This window comes from Octodon degus, unplaced genomic scaffold (genome assembly GCF_000260255.1).
Source record: "Octodon degus isolate 3935 unplaced genomic scaffold, OctDeg1.0 scaffold00001, whole genome shotgun sequence".
Taxonomy (NCBI): Eukaryota; Metazoa; Chordata; class Mammalia; order Rodentia; family Octodontidae; genus Octodon; species Octodon degus.
Window position 1 is genome coordinate 9334011 of NW_004524577.1, and position 13943 is coordinate 9347953.

At 41.3% G+C, this 13943-nt stretch overlaps 1 protein-coding gene across 1 annotated transcript in view; it reads right to left on the reverse strand.

Annotated features, from left to right (window-relative positions):
- Nucleotides 1-1140: 1140 nt before the first annotated feature.
- Nucleotides 1141-13943, reverse strand: part of C2cd6 (C2 calcium dependent domain containing 6) — a 157504-nt gene continuing 144701 nt past the window's right edge. The window contains exons 12-17 of the mRNA XM_023710313.1: nt 13266-13348; nt 12994-13095; nt 10979-11044; nt 7273-8415; nt 4987-7221; nt 1141-1425 (exon numbers count right to left, since the gene is read on the reverse strand). Of these exons, the coding sequence (XP_023566081.1) occupies nt 1141-1425; nt 4987-7221; nt 7273-8415; nt 10979-11044; nt 12994-13095; nt 13266-13348 (3914 nt within the window). The remainder of the gene's footprint in view (nt 1426-4986; nt 7222-7272; nt 8416-10978; nt 11045-12993; nt 13096-13265; nt 13349-13943) is intronic.

Sequence of the window (13943 nt, forward strand, 5' to 3'; positions counted from 1 at the left end):
CTCAGTGTGCCCTGGGGGGCGGGGCCTGCACAGCAAGCCAAGGATCGAACCCCAGTCCTTGCACCTGAAGGATTTAATGTTAAATCTTTTCTTTATTTTCCTTATTCATGGTGTGCAAAAATGCAGATCAATGTTAAAATTAACAGAAATTCCATAGGTCCAGAGAATTCCAAACTGGTAAGCCTGGAAACACAGAGAGTGCTAAGGAGTAAAATTTATTCATAAAAAAGAAGCTAAGGCTGGGGAGATAGCTCTGTAGTCTAAGCACATGCCCAGCAAACACAAGGTCTTGAGTTCAATCCCGGGTTCCGCATGCCATGCTGACCCCCGGAGCCGAGCATGGTGGTGCAAGCCTTTAATCCCAGCACTGGGGAGGCTGAGACTTGAAGATCACTACAAGTCTGAGCGAGCTGTGTAGTGAGACCCTGTATTCAATTAATTAATTAATTAATTAAAAGAAAAAAGCCAACTGCAAATATAGACCCTGAGGACTGGGCGCACAACACAGTGTGTAACAAAGTTTGGAATTTTAATTTATCTCAATTCATCCTTCTAAGAGAAAAGGCTGGAGTCTGGAGACTTTGCCAATGAGTATCAACTTAATGTGTTTCTGTGCTTGTTCCCTAAGATTTACAAACAAAAACATGTTTACAATCAATACGTTTATTTTTTATTTTAGTCATAACAAAATAATTCTCCTAGGATGGAATTTGGTGGCTGACTTCTAATCAGAACAGGACCTCCATGGGTTGGGGAGATAGCCCAGTAGAATAAGCACTTGCCTGGCAAATGTAAGGGTATGAGTTCAATCCTTGGTTCTGCCAAAAAAAAAGAAAGAAAGAAAGAAAAAAAGAAAGAAAGAAAGAAAGAAAGAGAAAGAAAAAAGAAGAAAGAAAGAAAGAGAAAGAAAGAAGAAAGAAAGAAAAAAGAAGAAAGAAAGAAAGAAAGAAGAAAAGAAAGAAAGAAAGAAAGAAAGAAAGAAAGAAAGAAAGAAAGAAAGAAAGAAAGAAAGAAAGAACGAACGAACGAACGAACAGGACCTCCAAACCGTTTTGTTAGCAGATATTCTGACCGGCTCTCTCCGGTCACTCAGATCCACTAAACATTAATATTTTAATATCACAAACGAGCAAACACGTCTCAAAATCTTCTTTTAATTTGGGGAGGCCACATTTTAAGCACGGCATGCTCTAGAATTGTATCGTTTGTGTGAATTAAGCCCGCGGAAACCCTTCGCGGACTTGGGCACGTGGCGCAGCAGCTCTCTCGCTTGTTGGGCTCGGGCGCCGTGGACGGCCGCGCGGCCTGCTTGCTCCGACTGCGGCTGCTGTCCGAGTGCTTCCTCGCCAGCTTCGCTCTTGATTTTGTTCTTGTAGGATGCTTCACGGGGGTCATGTATCCATCCTCGCACTTATCCAAGCAGTCCTAGAGGGTGAAATAAAACAGTAGATGTGTCAGTTTTTAAAAATACGTTTTACAGTTATTTGTAAGGACTGAAGGTTGTGCTATCGGAGTGAAAGGGCGGCGTATGTCTCGGGCGGTTCCTACATTCACACCCTACACCGACTGCTGCTTGTCCGATAACTATCTTAGCAATCGCGCTGGAAAAGACCTTATTGCTTCAAAGTATCTGTAGTTTCAAAATGGATGGAAGATAGGAAGCTGAAAACCAGAAAAACTTGAGAGAATTGTTCTCGGGTCGGACTCCTTGGCAAATACAAATTGTGAATTTTTAATATTTTATTCATATCACCCAAATTTTGATCTTGCGTTAGCAAATGTCTTTCTATCTAATCTGTCTAATCTATCTATCTATCTGAGACAGAGCGCTACATCCAATAATGTGGTTGCAATAATTACATTACAAATAATTTAGAGGCAACTCATTGGGGTCCCCTTCTGTCTCTCTGTTAGACAGAGTTTTCATTCCCCCAGCAAATATACTCTACTCTTAAAAAATTATTTATTTATTTATTTATTTATTTATTTATTTATTTTTGCGGAACCGGGGATTGAGCTCAGGCCCTTGCACTTGCCAGGGAAGCGCTTATTCCACTGAGCCATCTCCCTGGCCCCTTAAAAAATAATTTTAGATTTTAATGTACATACTAAGAATAAAAACAAAGACATTATTCAGGCAAACATATACCACAATAGTAAGAAAGGGTGAAAATTCTCTTTTTTTCAAATTTGCTTATGACTAGATTTTGCAATACAAACCTAATAATCTGCACGTACTCCTAAGATAGTACTAATCATCCTCACAGTGTAAACTAGTTTCCGCAGCAGTTAGAGCAGCTTCTGTCTTTCCACCTCGTAGATGCGGCTGAAGCAAGGGAATGGGCTGCTCTGACTGGAGACCAGGCGGGAGCGAACCAGCAGGACTGCCAGGTCAGCAAGACCGCGCAACAAGAGATTTCCAGCAAAGAAGCTATGAAAAGTCTAAAGACCAACTCACCCTACTTTATACTTCTGCCTAAGTTTGGAGAAGGCAGGGAACGAGTCTTCCTCTTTCTTCTCATGGACATAGACGAATGAGGCAAACCCCTTATTGCAAGAGTTTCTACTACGATGGCAATTCACAGTCTGTCACTGATTGCCAGGGTGGCAGGGCGTGGAGACCCACACTGCTGGGGACCCACACTTTCTGGGGGTGCCTGCAGCACAGTCTCTCTTCTCTTTTCTTCTCTACCCCCTCCTTCCTGTTTTGATTCCATTGGGAAAGCACTAGATTTTAGAAATGTCTTTCTGGTTTGCTGACAAACACCCTCGTAGCAGTGAGTTCTCTGTCCTCAGTTTTACTAGACAGAAAAGTTTAGGAACAGGTGGCCTAGCAGAGGAAAACAGCAGAGTCTTGGTTTCCCTCGCACACGCTTAGGAAAAGGATTGCAAGGTTAGAGATGATCTTACCCTGCATAGCTTGAACACTATCTCTTATCATTCGAAGAAGGGATATTAAAGATTTGCTTAAAGGAACTTAAGAAAGTCTTTTTTCTCTAAGAAATATGAATTTATCTTCTTCCTTTGTCTGGTGGGCACACACGTGCTAGATAAATACTAAACTATTGAATTTAGATTAAAAAGTTAAGAGTAAGGGGCCGGGGAGATGGCTTAGTGGAGTAAGCACTTCCCTGGCAAGCGCAAGGGCCTGAGTTCAATCCCCTGTTTGGAAAAAAAAAAAAAAAAAAAGTTAAGAGTATAAATGGTACTGATATCTAACCTAGCACTCTATAGCTAACAAAATAATTAACTGTACAACTATTCTATATAATATATAGCTATATAATATTTGCCCCACCACTGTATAGCTAGTAACTTCCTTTATTATGAAAAGCAATCCAAATCAGCTATTCTGGAATTAGATTTATTTTCTCATTTAAAAGCAGAATTAGGTGCCTGGTTAGCTCAGTCGGTAGAGCATAAGACCCTTAAAAGCAGAATTATACACATAAAATTATCAACTTACTGTAAATATCCCAAGTATGAGTCATGTCTGTTATACATACTAACAAAGAAGAGTAGTGATCCAGAAAACTAAAATAAGTGCCTTTTATTCCTGGATTTTAACTTTGCTTTAGAATAGTTTGTATGAAATCTAGTAGCAGATTTGCCATTCTATTTATTTTATGCTAGTATTTGAAAAATATTTATTTCACAAGATCTCCATGCATGATATAACAGAGAAAAAAAGAACAAGCTTGGGGAGATAGCACAGTAGAATAAGTGTTTGCCTGCAAGCACAAGGGTCTGAGTTCAATCTCCGGTTGCACACACAAAAAAATTAAATTTAGTAATTTTAATTCATAATCCAATAATTATAAATTTTGCATATCCCCAATTCTTAGCAGAGAGCTGTAGCACAGTAGAAACTATTTACTGAAATAAAGTATTCATCTCTCTCAAAAAAGTCCTGTTTTTCTAGGAAAAGAAAATCTCGGGGTGGGGGGTTGGCAAGCGCAGGGACTGGGGTTCAATCTCTGGTACCACATGCTGCACCAGCCCTGGCCCCCAGGGTGTGCTGAGCCGGCCACAGAGTCTGGGTGTGGTGGTGCACGCCTATGATCCCAGTGCTGGGCAGGCTGAAACAGGGGGATTACTATGAGTCCAAGCAGCATAATAAGACCCTGTAACAATCAAATACATTTAAAAAATAAATAAGGAAAGAAAGCAAGCAAATTTCATTTTTTTCCTACAGTTCCTGGCCACCACTAATAGCTGCGTAAGCTGCCTCAGTCAGCAGCAGCAGGCTCCCTTGAGTCCGAGCTGAGGTGCAGTCTTGAGTGTGTTTGGCTCTGATTGGAGGCAGCCTGGAGGGTCTGCCCAAGGAAAGGCTGTTTAAAAAAATATCGTGACCCAAGCAGTGTGCACTTTATTTTTATACAAAGGTACTAGGGTCATTGACAGTCCCATGGCTTTATTATATTTTGAATCTGATTATATTTTGTATCAAGTTGTGGTGATACTCGAATTTTAGAAAAATACTTAAATTTAGCAGACTGTATTTTAGGAGGAGATTAAAATCACACACCCACTTATATAGAGGCATATGTATACAAATGTAAGTTATTTAGAGTGATAGGTTCTGGCCCTAGTATGAATTGTTAAAATCATCATTTATTTGGTCATCTAATATGGCTGAAGCCCTTAAAACAAAGCCTATCTCCCCCAAGTCTATCTCCCCTCTTCTCCAACTCAGCCCAGGACATAATTTACTTTCACCCTTCCCGCTGCATCAGGGAAGACCCCCAATCAGTTTCTCAGGTCTGTCTAAACATTCTCTTCAAATCCTTCCCCTGGTTTTAAAAGGCCATAAAAGCCTCAGCCTCCCTTTGTCTAGTCAAGAGAGGGAGAAAATTCCTCATCCTTCCCCACACTCTCCCGTGTCCTCAAAGAAAATAAAGCCCCTTTCCCTTCTTCCTTCTGCCTGTACCTATCATATAGATCTTAGTCCAGTACAGAAATGAAAAACAGAAGCAGCGTTCTTACGTGTACAGTTGTTCTTGCTGTCCAGTGAAGTGAGGTCCTCGGGAAGGATTTCCTTGGATGGATGGTTGGGGTGGGCAGTGTGGTTGGTAATATCCTACCTATGTAGTTAGATGACTTTTTAAATTTACCAGCATATTTTCTTTCTTTTTGAACCTTGGGTTTTACGTTTTCTCTCTTTAGCACCTCTGGGAAGAAGAACGATTTAGAGTTTTTCTCTTCTTTATACTTAAATGATTGCGATTTAGGGAATATGACCCAATTTTCATTGCAAATTTCACTTTGGTTCATATACAGAGCTTGTATGTCCTCCTGGTACTGCCCAAACGTTACTAGGTGCTTTTTGTTGTTGTTATTACTTGCCTTCGGTGTCGGGAAATACTGGCCAGATATTTCTTGCTCCTTAGTCTCACAACTGCAATGAGCTGACGTGTGAGCCCGGCCTAAAGGGAACGGAGCTCTATTTAAGTAAGCTTCATTGTCCCTAGGCATAGGGCAACAAGGAATTCTTGGAAATGGTGACAATATTGCCTCATGGTTTCTTTGAAGAGCCCAAGTGTAAGTGTTAACATATTCCTTTCTTTCAACAGGAGTTCCTTTCAGGGTTGCTTGAAAGTAAGCTTTTGACGACATTGTTTCTGATTTACCAGCCCTACTATACGAGTCTTGAGTCTCTGTTTTATACATAGAGATTTCTGCCTGAGGTTGCATGAAACCGTACTCTTTTGTGTGTTTCTTCAGCAATATTTTTGTAAGTCTTTCTGATGATTTATTTAATGGAACTGCCTGGAAAATGTTGGGATAAGGCTGGGTTTGTATTAAACTTACTGTTTTAGATCTGTCCCTAGGGTAATCATCTTTCTGTTGCCAAAGTATTGATGCATTTTCTTTTGAATTGTGTGAGGAACAATGTTTTCTTCCTACCTTCCTAATAAATTCTGTTTCTATAAGCTCATCCTCAGTAGTATTTCTTAAAGTGGTGCTTTGATCAGGTTTTGAAAATTTATTTAGCTTTCCTGAATGCTTCTCCATCAAGTCCTTCTCACTTCTAAAAGATAAATCTGTTTTTATATATCTTGATGGGCTAGAACTGGAATCAAGCAAATTTCTATGCTGGTTGATTCTTTTTAATTGCTTCTCTGTCATTAATCCTGATTTCAAAAGTTTTTCTATAAAAATGCTCTGGAGATGTTTGCTTAAATTCTCTTTTAGAATTAATAATTCAGTTTCTGATAAAGTCATCAGATAATTTTGTAGGGATTTGTCTAAAGGATATTTCATGTTTACATCAAGCCTTCTACCATAGTTGTCCTTTGAAATATCTTGTTCTAATTCACGAGATGTTTTGGGGGCGCTGTCATTTTTTATGGAAGATACATTTGAGTGTATTGTTGGCGTAGATTCTGCCTCAGTAACTAAACTGTTCTCTGAATAGTCTTGCACTAAATAGCTCTGGAGAATTTCATTTAAAAATGATCTTAGCTTCATTTCTAAATGTTTATCAATGAAATAATTTTTAAAATTATTTATAAAAACCATAACTTCTTTTATAGGTCCCGAATATTTTTCCTGAAAAACATTTTGCGCCTTCAGTTTTGCTTTGTCATTCATCAAATAGAGATTTTGGTAGATTTTTGTCAAGTCTTCCTTGGTGACATATCCTGCTTTTGCAAGTTTTTCTACAAGGTAATATTGTATATGTTTACTCAGTTCAAATTTTAAACTTTTTATTTCTGATTCTGAGAGCTGTTCTAGAAACACACGCAGCTCTGGACTCAAAAAAGCTTCTGTGTCTGCTCTATTAAAGCCCCCTTGGATTTCAAGATGTTCTGTATCACTTGGATATGAACGCGGAGTTAGTGTTTCTAATTCTTTTCCTGGTTGCCTTCTTCTTTCAGACTGATAGGGTTTGAAAAAATCAGGAGAGATGCTTTTTGGAGGGGATGCAAGAATTATTGCCTTTGACTCATTAAACGGGTCCATTAATGGCTTACTCAAACTTGCTAAAGTAGGATTTATTTCACTTTCTCCTTCCTCCAACCTCTGACCTTTACTTGTCACGCCTGGTTTTGGGCGACGTTTTGAATCTGGTAGGGAAGTGTTTTGGCTGCCTGCTGGGAGCTCAACACCACGTAGAGCAGCAGGGGGCCTCTTCTGCCCTGAAGGAAGCGTGGTCTCGCTTTTGCTACCTGAAGAGTCCGCTGTGGAATCCTGAGGCTCTTCTTCCGAAGAGGCTCTCTCTGCGTGCAGCAGAGGAGGAGGAGGTATCTGGCTTTCTTTTCCTATCACTTTGTTCAAGCCAGATTCTAAAATAGCATCCATAGGAAACGCCTGCATTATCTGGCTTACCACAGAGCTGGGTGAGGGCAAGTCCTTCTCAGCTTGTTCCGCAGAGCGGAGCAGGCCCTTTGAAGACAAACTTCTCTCTAGCTTTTTCATCTGGGTCTTGCTCAGCTTTTTCAGTTCTGCCTCCAGCTGAGCAAAGATGGGCGCAATGAATATCTCCCTTATGGCGCAGTCCTTCACGTCTCCATGCAGACCTGATTTGGAGCGAGGTATTTCACTAATTAAATGTTTCTTTTTGTAACTACTCTTTCTTTTCATGGGAAAATTGGTCGCACTAGCTTCCGAATATTTTTCAGAGCCACATTCTTTTATCTCTAGAGCTTTTTCTGGCTTAACTTCTGACAGGAAATCCGCAGAAAGGTTTTCAATTGCATCACATAAAAGAGCCTTTGAGCTTAAATTATGATTCTCTGAAAGCCAGGCACTTAAATCTTGCATGACTTGAACTACTTCATCTTCCAAATTCTGTGATGATTTCTTGTGAATACTTAGGCCTGGAGAACCACCTTTCTCTATGACTTCGGCGTTCTCACAGATTTCTGATTTACTAAATAATGTATCCGAAAGGCTTTGTAGAACTTTACTTAAAAGTGACTTGACTATCTCTCGTTGCTTCAGATTTTCCATGTGGGAGGGAGGACTTAAAGACTTGGACAGACGACATTTGTTTTCTGGTCTCGTCTTTGGCGATTGTCCTGTGAAGCTTGGTAAGGACACACTTGGCAGTCTTTCTTTCAGCGTAGGATGTGGAGCCTTCATCGGGACATCAGCATTGTAGACTAATTTGTTCTGAGAGCCCGAAGTGCTTGTTGTGTTGATAGCAGGCTCCCAAGAAAATCGATTCTTTGTGTCCGAGATTGTTCTTGCGATGGTATCAGGATCGCCGGACTTGACTGGACTGGTAGATCCTGCAGCCTTCGAACCTGCTGCGTACGGAGGGTCTTGCTCCTCGTACTCTATATCCTCTGCAAATAAGATGTTTCTACTTTTGTACTTCTCTTGTCCTTTGCTACTTTTGGCTGGCATTTTGGTGTCTGCAGTCCTTAAAAAAGGACCAAGACCAGCCTGGTCTGGAAAATCTGGCATCTGCAATAATCAAAAAGTAATTTTATAGCATGTGTGATGGATTTTTCAAGCAATGTTTGTGTAACGTGTCAATGTATATATCCGTAATCTTCTACCAAGGGGGAAAACCAACTGCAAATACCTTAAATATTTGAGATTAGAATAAAGTTTTAAAGCAAAAATTTCCTAATTACGATACCATTTTGTGTCCCTATGCTTCTTGCTGCCTGAAACTTGGTCGAGAGGGTGGCTTACTCACTTGCTTCTTTAACACGAGGTCTCACCGTGGAGCCCATGTTGACCTCAAAACCGCAGGCTTTAGTGATCTTCCTGCTTCAGCCTCCCAAGTAATTGTGTTTATAGGCACAAATCACCATGACTGGTTGTGAAATAGTTTTAAATACTTACAAAGGGCCAGCCAGATAGCTCAGCAGGCTAAAGTGCTTGCTTAGGCAGGCACATGGACCGGTGTTCGATCCCCAACATCACATGCTGTGCCAGCCCCGCTCCTGCGGCCATGCTGAGAAGGCGACTGGGCATGGTGGCGTGCACCTGTAATTCCAGAGCTTGGAAGGATGAAAACAGGAGGATCACTACAAGTCTGATCTATGTAGGGAGACTCTGTGAATCCTGTACTAAAAAAGAAAGAAAGAAAGAGAGAGAGAGAGAGAGAGAGAGAGAGAGAGAGAGAGAGAGAGAAAGAAAGAAAGAAAGAAAGAAAGAAAGAGAAAAACTTACAAGCTACTCAGTTTCTTTTAATGACTTGAGTTCTTAGCTTTGTTTCCTTGGACAGCAAGTACTACTTAGACACCAAGGGCCGGGGAGATGGCTCAGTGGAATAAGCGCTTCCCTGGCAAGCGCAAGGGTCTGAGTTCAATCCCCGGTTCCGAGAAAAAAAAAAAAAAAAAACTACTTAGACACCCCAGTAACACTAGGATTTAACTCATAATATAAACATTTATCATTTCAGTAGAGATGAAGGAAAATCTTCAGAAATGCAAATAAATAGTATGACAAATATACTGTCAACCCTGTTTTGCAGGCTGGGTGTGGTGGTATGTGCCTGTATTCCCAGCATTCTGGAGGCTGAAGCAGGAGGATTGCTGGGAACTTGAGGCTAGTCTGGGCTACAAAGTAAGTTCAAAGCCAGCCTGAATTGCATAATGAAAGTCTGTCTCAAAAAAAAAAAAAAAAAAAAAAAAGACTGTCTTGGAGCATGTAACATCAGTCTGATCGTGTCTTTCAACGTATCATGGAAAATCTTGCTTTGGACACATGTCGCATGACTTAGGTCAGGAGACAACAATCAAAGAACCTCAGGCTTCCAGGGAAATTTCAGTGTAATACCCAGGGCTTCTTTGTAGCTCTGGGATCAGGCTACTCTATTGCTGTGATTTATAGCTGGGGCCCCCCGTCCCCCACCAGAGCCTCATGCACTCCTAAGTGGGGCTTTCAGGAGGCGAGTGGATCATGGGTGCATGACTCTCATGAGTGGGCCAGTAATGTTAGGAGGCGAAGCCAAGGCAGAGGAGGGAGTCACGTGGGTAGTGGGGTGTGGCCTGCAAGGCTCCACCTCTTTCCTTGCTCTCTCTCTCTGTCTCTGTCTCTCTGTCTCGCCTGCTCTGTTCCTCTCTCTCTCTATCTCTCTGTCCCTGTCCCTCTGTCTCTACCCCCCACCTGTCTCTCTGCTTCCTGCTGTATTCCACGGGCTGTTTCTCTTCTGCCATGTTGCTCAGCTTTGGCTCATGCCGACTGTGTACTGAAACCTCTACAGACTGTGAGCGAATCCGAACTTTCTCCTCCTTCGAGTTGTGGGTGTTAAGGTTTAGACCTCATGATGTGAAGCTCACTGAGACATCTATCACTGAAATAGCCTTCAAGATAAAGTCTCTAGTCGCACAGTGCCACACACCTGGAATCCCAGCATTCTGGTAGGCAGATAAGTGGAACGGCAAATTCAAGCCAACCCTGGGCAATTTCGTCACTAAGGAAACCCCAACCAAAAATATAAAATAAAAAAGGTGGAGGGCTGGGGATGTATTTCAGTGGGAACACACTATGTCCAGTCCCACTTATGAAAAGAGTCTCTTAATTAAAACTTGTTCATACAACATTGACATTATCCAATTTAAAAAAATCTGAAATAATCACTCTAATACTATATTTTGACTTAGCAATTCAAACTTTACTTTATGGAGATAATTTATGTCTTCAAATTCTAGTGGACACTCAGGTGATATATTTAAGCATTGTCTAGGTTTTCTGGAGAAATACAGATTCCCATATTCCATTTTTGGATTGAGATTTGCTATTAGATGAGATTTGGGATTATGTAATTTGTAATTTAGGCAGGCATTTATAATAAGTACTCCAGAATTACATACCATGATATCTAATTACATACTATAATTAGATATCATGTAATTATATATCGCTGCTTTAATTATGAATTATTTATCAAATTATCATACATACGTATTAACTATACATATAATTCATATAGAAATATATACATATCATTATACATTATGATATTCAAATAGAATATCACAATAATATTCAAATAGGATAACTCAGCACTCACCTGATATTTTGGTTTAAATTCTTGTTTGAAATGTACCCACTTCGGATCTTTTGATGAAAAAGCCACCTTCGAAAAAGTTTTAACATTAGACTGTTTGTAATGTAAAGATGTTTCCCAAGATGTTATAAATAAATAAATAAATAAATTTAACCTAAAATATTTTCTTATAATTATTGCATGTTAAAAATCATCAAAGGAAAAAAATTATCAAAAAATCTGTGTGCATGCATTCCTTTCCCTGGTATTATAATTTTCACCTACAGAATTTATGAGTTAAATTAAACCTCTCTCTTTTTAAGTCGTGCGTGTCAGATACTTTACCCCAGCAATGGCAGGCTGGCCAATACACTCAGGACCTTTGAGAAGAAAGAAAAGTAGAAATAACAAAGAACTGTCAGAACAATGTAATCGGATTTTTCATGGTTGCAAAATGCTTTAAAAAATCAATAACAACTGGCATTATATTAGCGCAGCATTTTTCAGTAATTCATCTCAATCAATGCCATGGTGGACTGGCCTCGTTGCTGGATGTGGTGGCCCAGGCCTGTGATTCTAGTGTTTTGGAGGCTGAGGCAAGAGGATGCTGTGAGTTTGAGACCAGCCTGAACTACGTAGCAAGCTCAAAGCCAGCCTGAAGCATGTAGTACCACTCCGTCTTGTGCAGAAGGCCATTTAATAGTTTCTCTTCCAGTGCGTAACCTGTATGGGCCTCTGAGCCTGGCCAGGCCATAGGGTGCTTTGTCCTGGAGGGAGTCTAGCAAAAGTGTTAGTGTAACAGGAAGTGAAAACAGGACTTCAGTCTCAGTGGAAATGCTGTTGGGACAGCACAAGACGCTTTGCTGAGGTAAGTCCAAAAGAACAATAAAGATGAGGGCTAGGAAGGCCGAAGGACAGTTCCTGGGACAGTCACCATGATGTCCTCACTAATCTGGCTAATCGTTCTTCCCATTCCCCCTATTCCTGTCTCATGTTAGAGAATCCTAATAAAATTTTCATTCATCACACCTCATTTTTGGTACATGTTACCTCACAAAAACCAACATTCTCAAAAAAAAAAAAAAAAAAGCCGAAGCAAAACCAAAAAGCTAAAAGACTGGGATTGCTAAATAAATACATAAAAGTGCTTAAGGAAACAGTTGCTGGGCTGGGGAGATAGTTTGGCAGCCTAAACGGCTGCCTGGAAAGCTCCAGGACCCAGATTTGATTCCTGGTACTCCATGTCATGCAGCCCGGAAACCTAGGCCTGCCACAAAACGAGCCGTGGTGACCCACGCCTGTAACCTGAGCGCTGAAGAGGCTGAGACAGGAGGCTCACTAGGAATCCAAGCTGTGCAGCAAGACCCTGTACCAAGTAAATAAGATGAATAAAAGATTTTTTTTTAAATTAAAAGAGAAACAGTTGTTGCTACATCAAAACGTAAGGGGACTGTTACATATGTGTCTAACCCGTGGCCTGTGGCTGACACGTGACCTGGATAGTTAAGAACGCAGCACCGTAGACGAAATGCTTTATTCTTAGTGACTCTTTTCATTCCTTGATTGTGTGCTGCTGCAGCGTGGACGATAGAGGCCAGAAGCGAAGGTCGTGGGGGCAGAGTGCTGAGTCAGGCACGGTGAGGACCACTAAGGGTGTTCCACCACCCCGGCACACGTGTGTCCGGCTGCTAAGTGGACATACAAGTTTTATCACTCAATTATTTATCTTGGGCTTATGTTCTTTCTTTTTTTCTATTTAATAAAGATCTTTTATTGTCCCATTAAAATATCACAGATTAGCTTTCTGATCCAGAAGCTCGTCTCCGTGGCTGGATTAACTCTTGGATCTTACCCACTTGGCTGCTGAACGGTTCCCTTTTCAGATCCAAACCTTTTCTGATATCCTTGTTTCTGACTGCTGTGGCGTGCTGAATCAAAGCAGCTGGATTTGAAACAAGCTCACTGTCACTTCCTTCAAGGATTAGCTCATCTTTCTGGGCCTGAGATACTGAGCAAGCAACACCTGCCCTCATACAAACTCGGCGAATGTATTCTTCACCCAAGAAATTTCGGATTTCGACAAGAGGCCCACTCTCCTGAATAACGACGTTGAGGGGCAAGTGAACACACACAGACTTCATCTGTAACAGAAGCCCAGCGTGACCCGTTGGTCGTGTTCTGTACGCGGCTACAGATCATGCGGTCCCCGCCATTTGTCAACCCGGAGCCTCTTCTTTTTCTTCCAGAGGAGGCTGAGTTCCACAGTGATGTGGTTGAAGTCCCTCCAGAGGGTTCCTCTGGGGCCCTTTACAATAACTGTGCATCCTTTCAAAGTGATGTCAACATTTTCTGGATTGTCCACAGTCTGATTGCTAAGAATGGTCTTCATTCTTGCTGGAGATGCGGCAAAAAGAGTTTCTTCTGGTTTTTGTGTGGTGGTGCTGGGATCAAACTGCGTCCCTGTGCTTGCCTAAGCAGGCACTTTAGACCGCTGAACTATCTCACCAGCCCGGCCTGTGTTATTTCATAAAATAATAACTCAAAATATTAAAAAAGAATTTTTGTTGCTTATAAACATTAACTATGTTACACGTTTTACATGCAGCCCAAGACAGCTCCGCTTCATTCATTATGGCCTATGTGAGCGAACTGTTACAGTCATTAAATTTTCAGAGCTGGAGGCACTTGGATGTCCTTATTTGCACAGAATCTGATGCTGTAGCTCCCCGCCTCAGTTACCCAGATGCCTAGTAACCTGAATCCTGAGTACCCCAAGTCTCTCCTGCTCGCTTTGTCTACTGCTGACAATCAAGACAGCAGCGAGGGCATCTGGGTGGCTTTGAAAGGGCCCTAATGTTCACCCACAGTGCCACCAACTCCAGAGAACTTGGCACTATCTCCTTATAGGACACTTGGAACTTCAAACTGTAGCAGAGAACGTCCCCCAGCCAGTATACCTCAGTTGCCCAGGCACGAGCTCCTGTTGCAG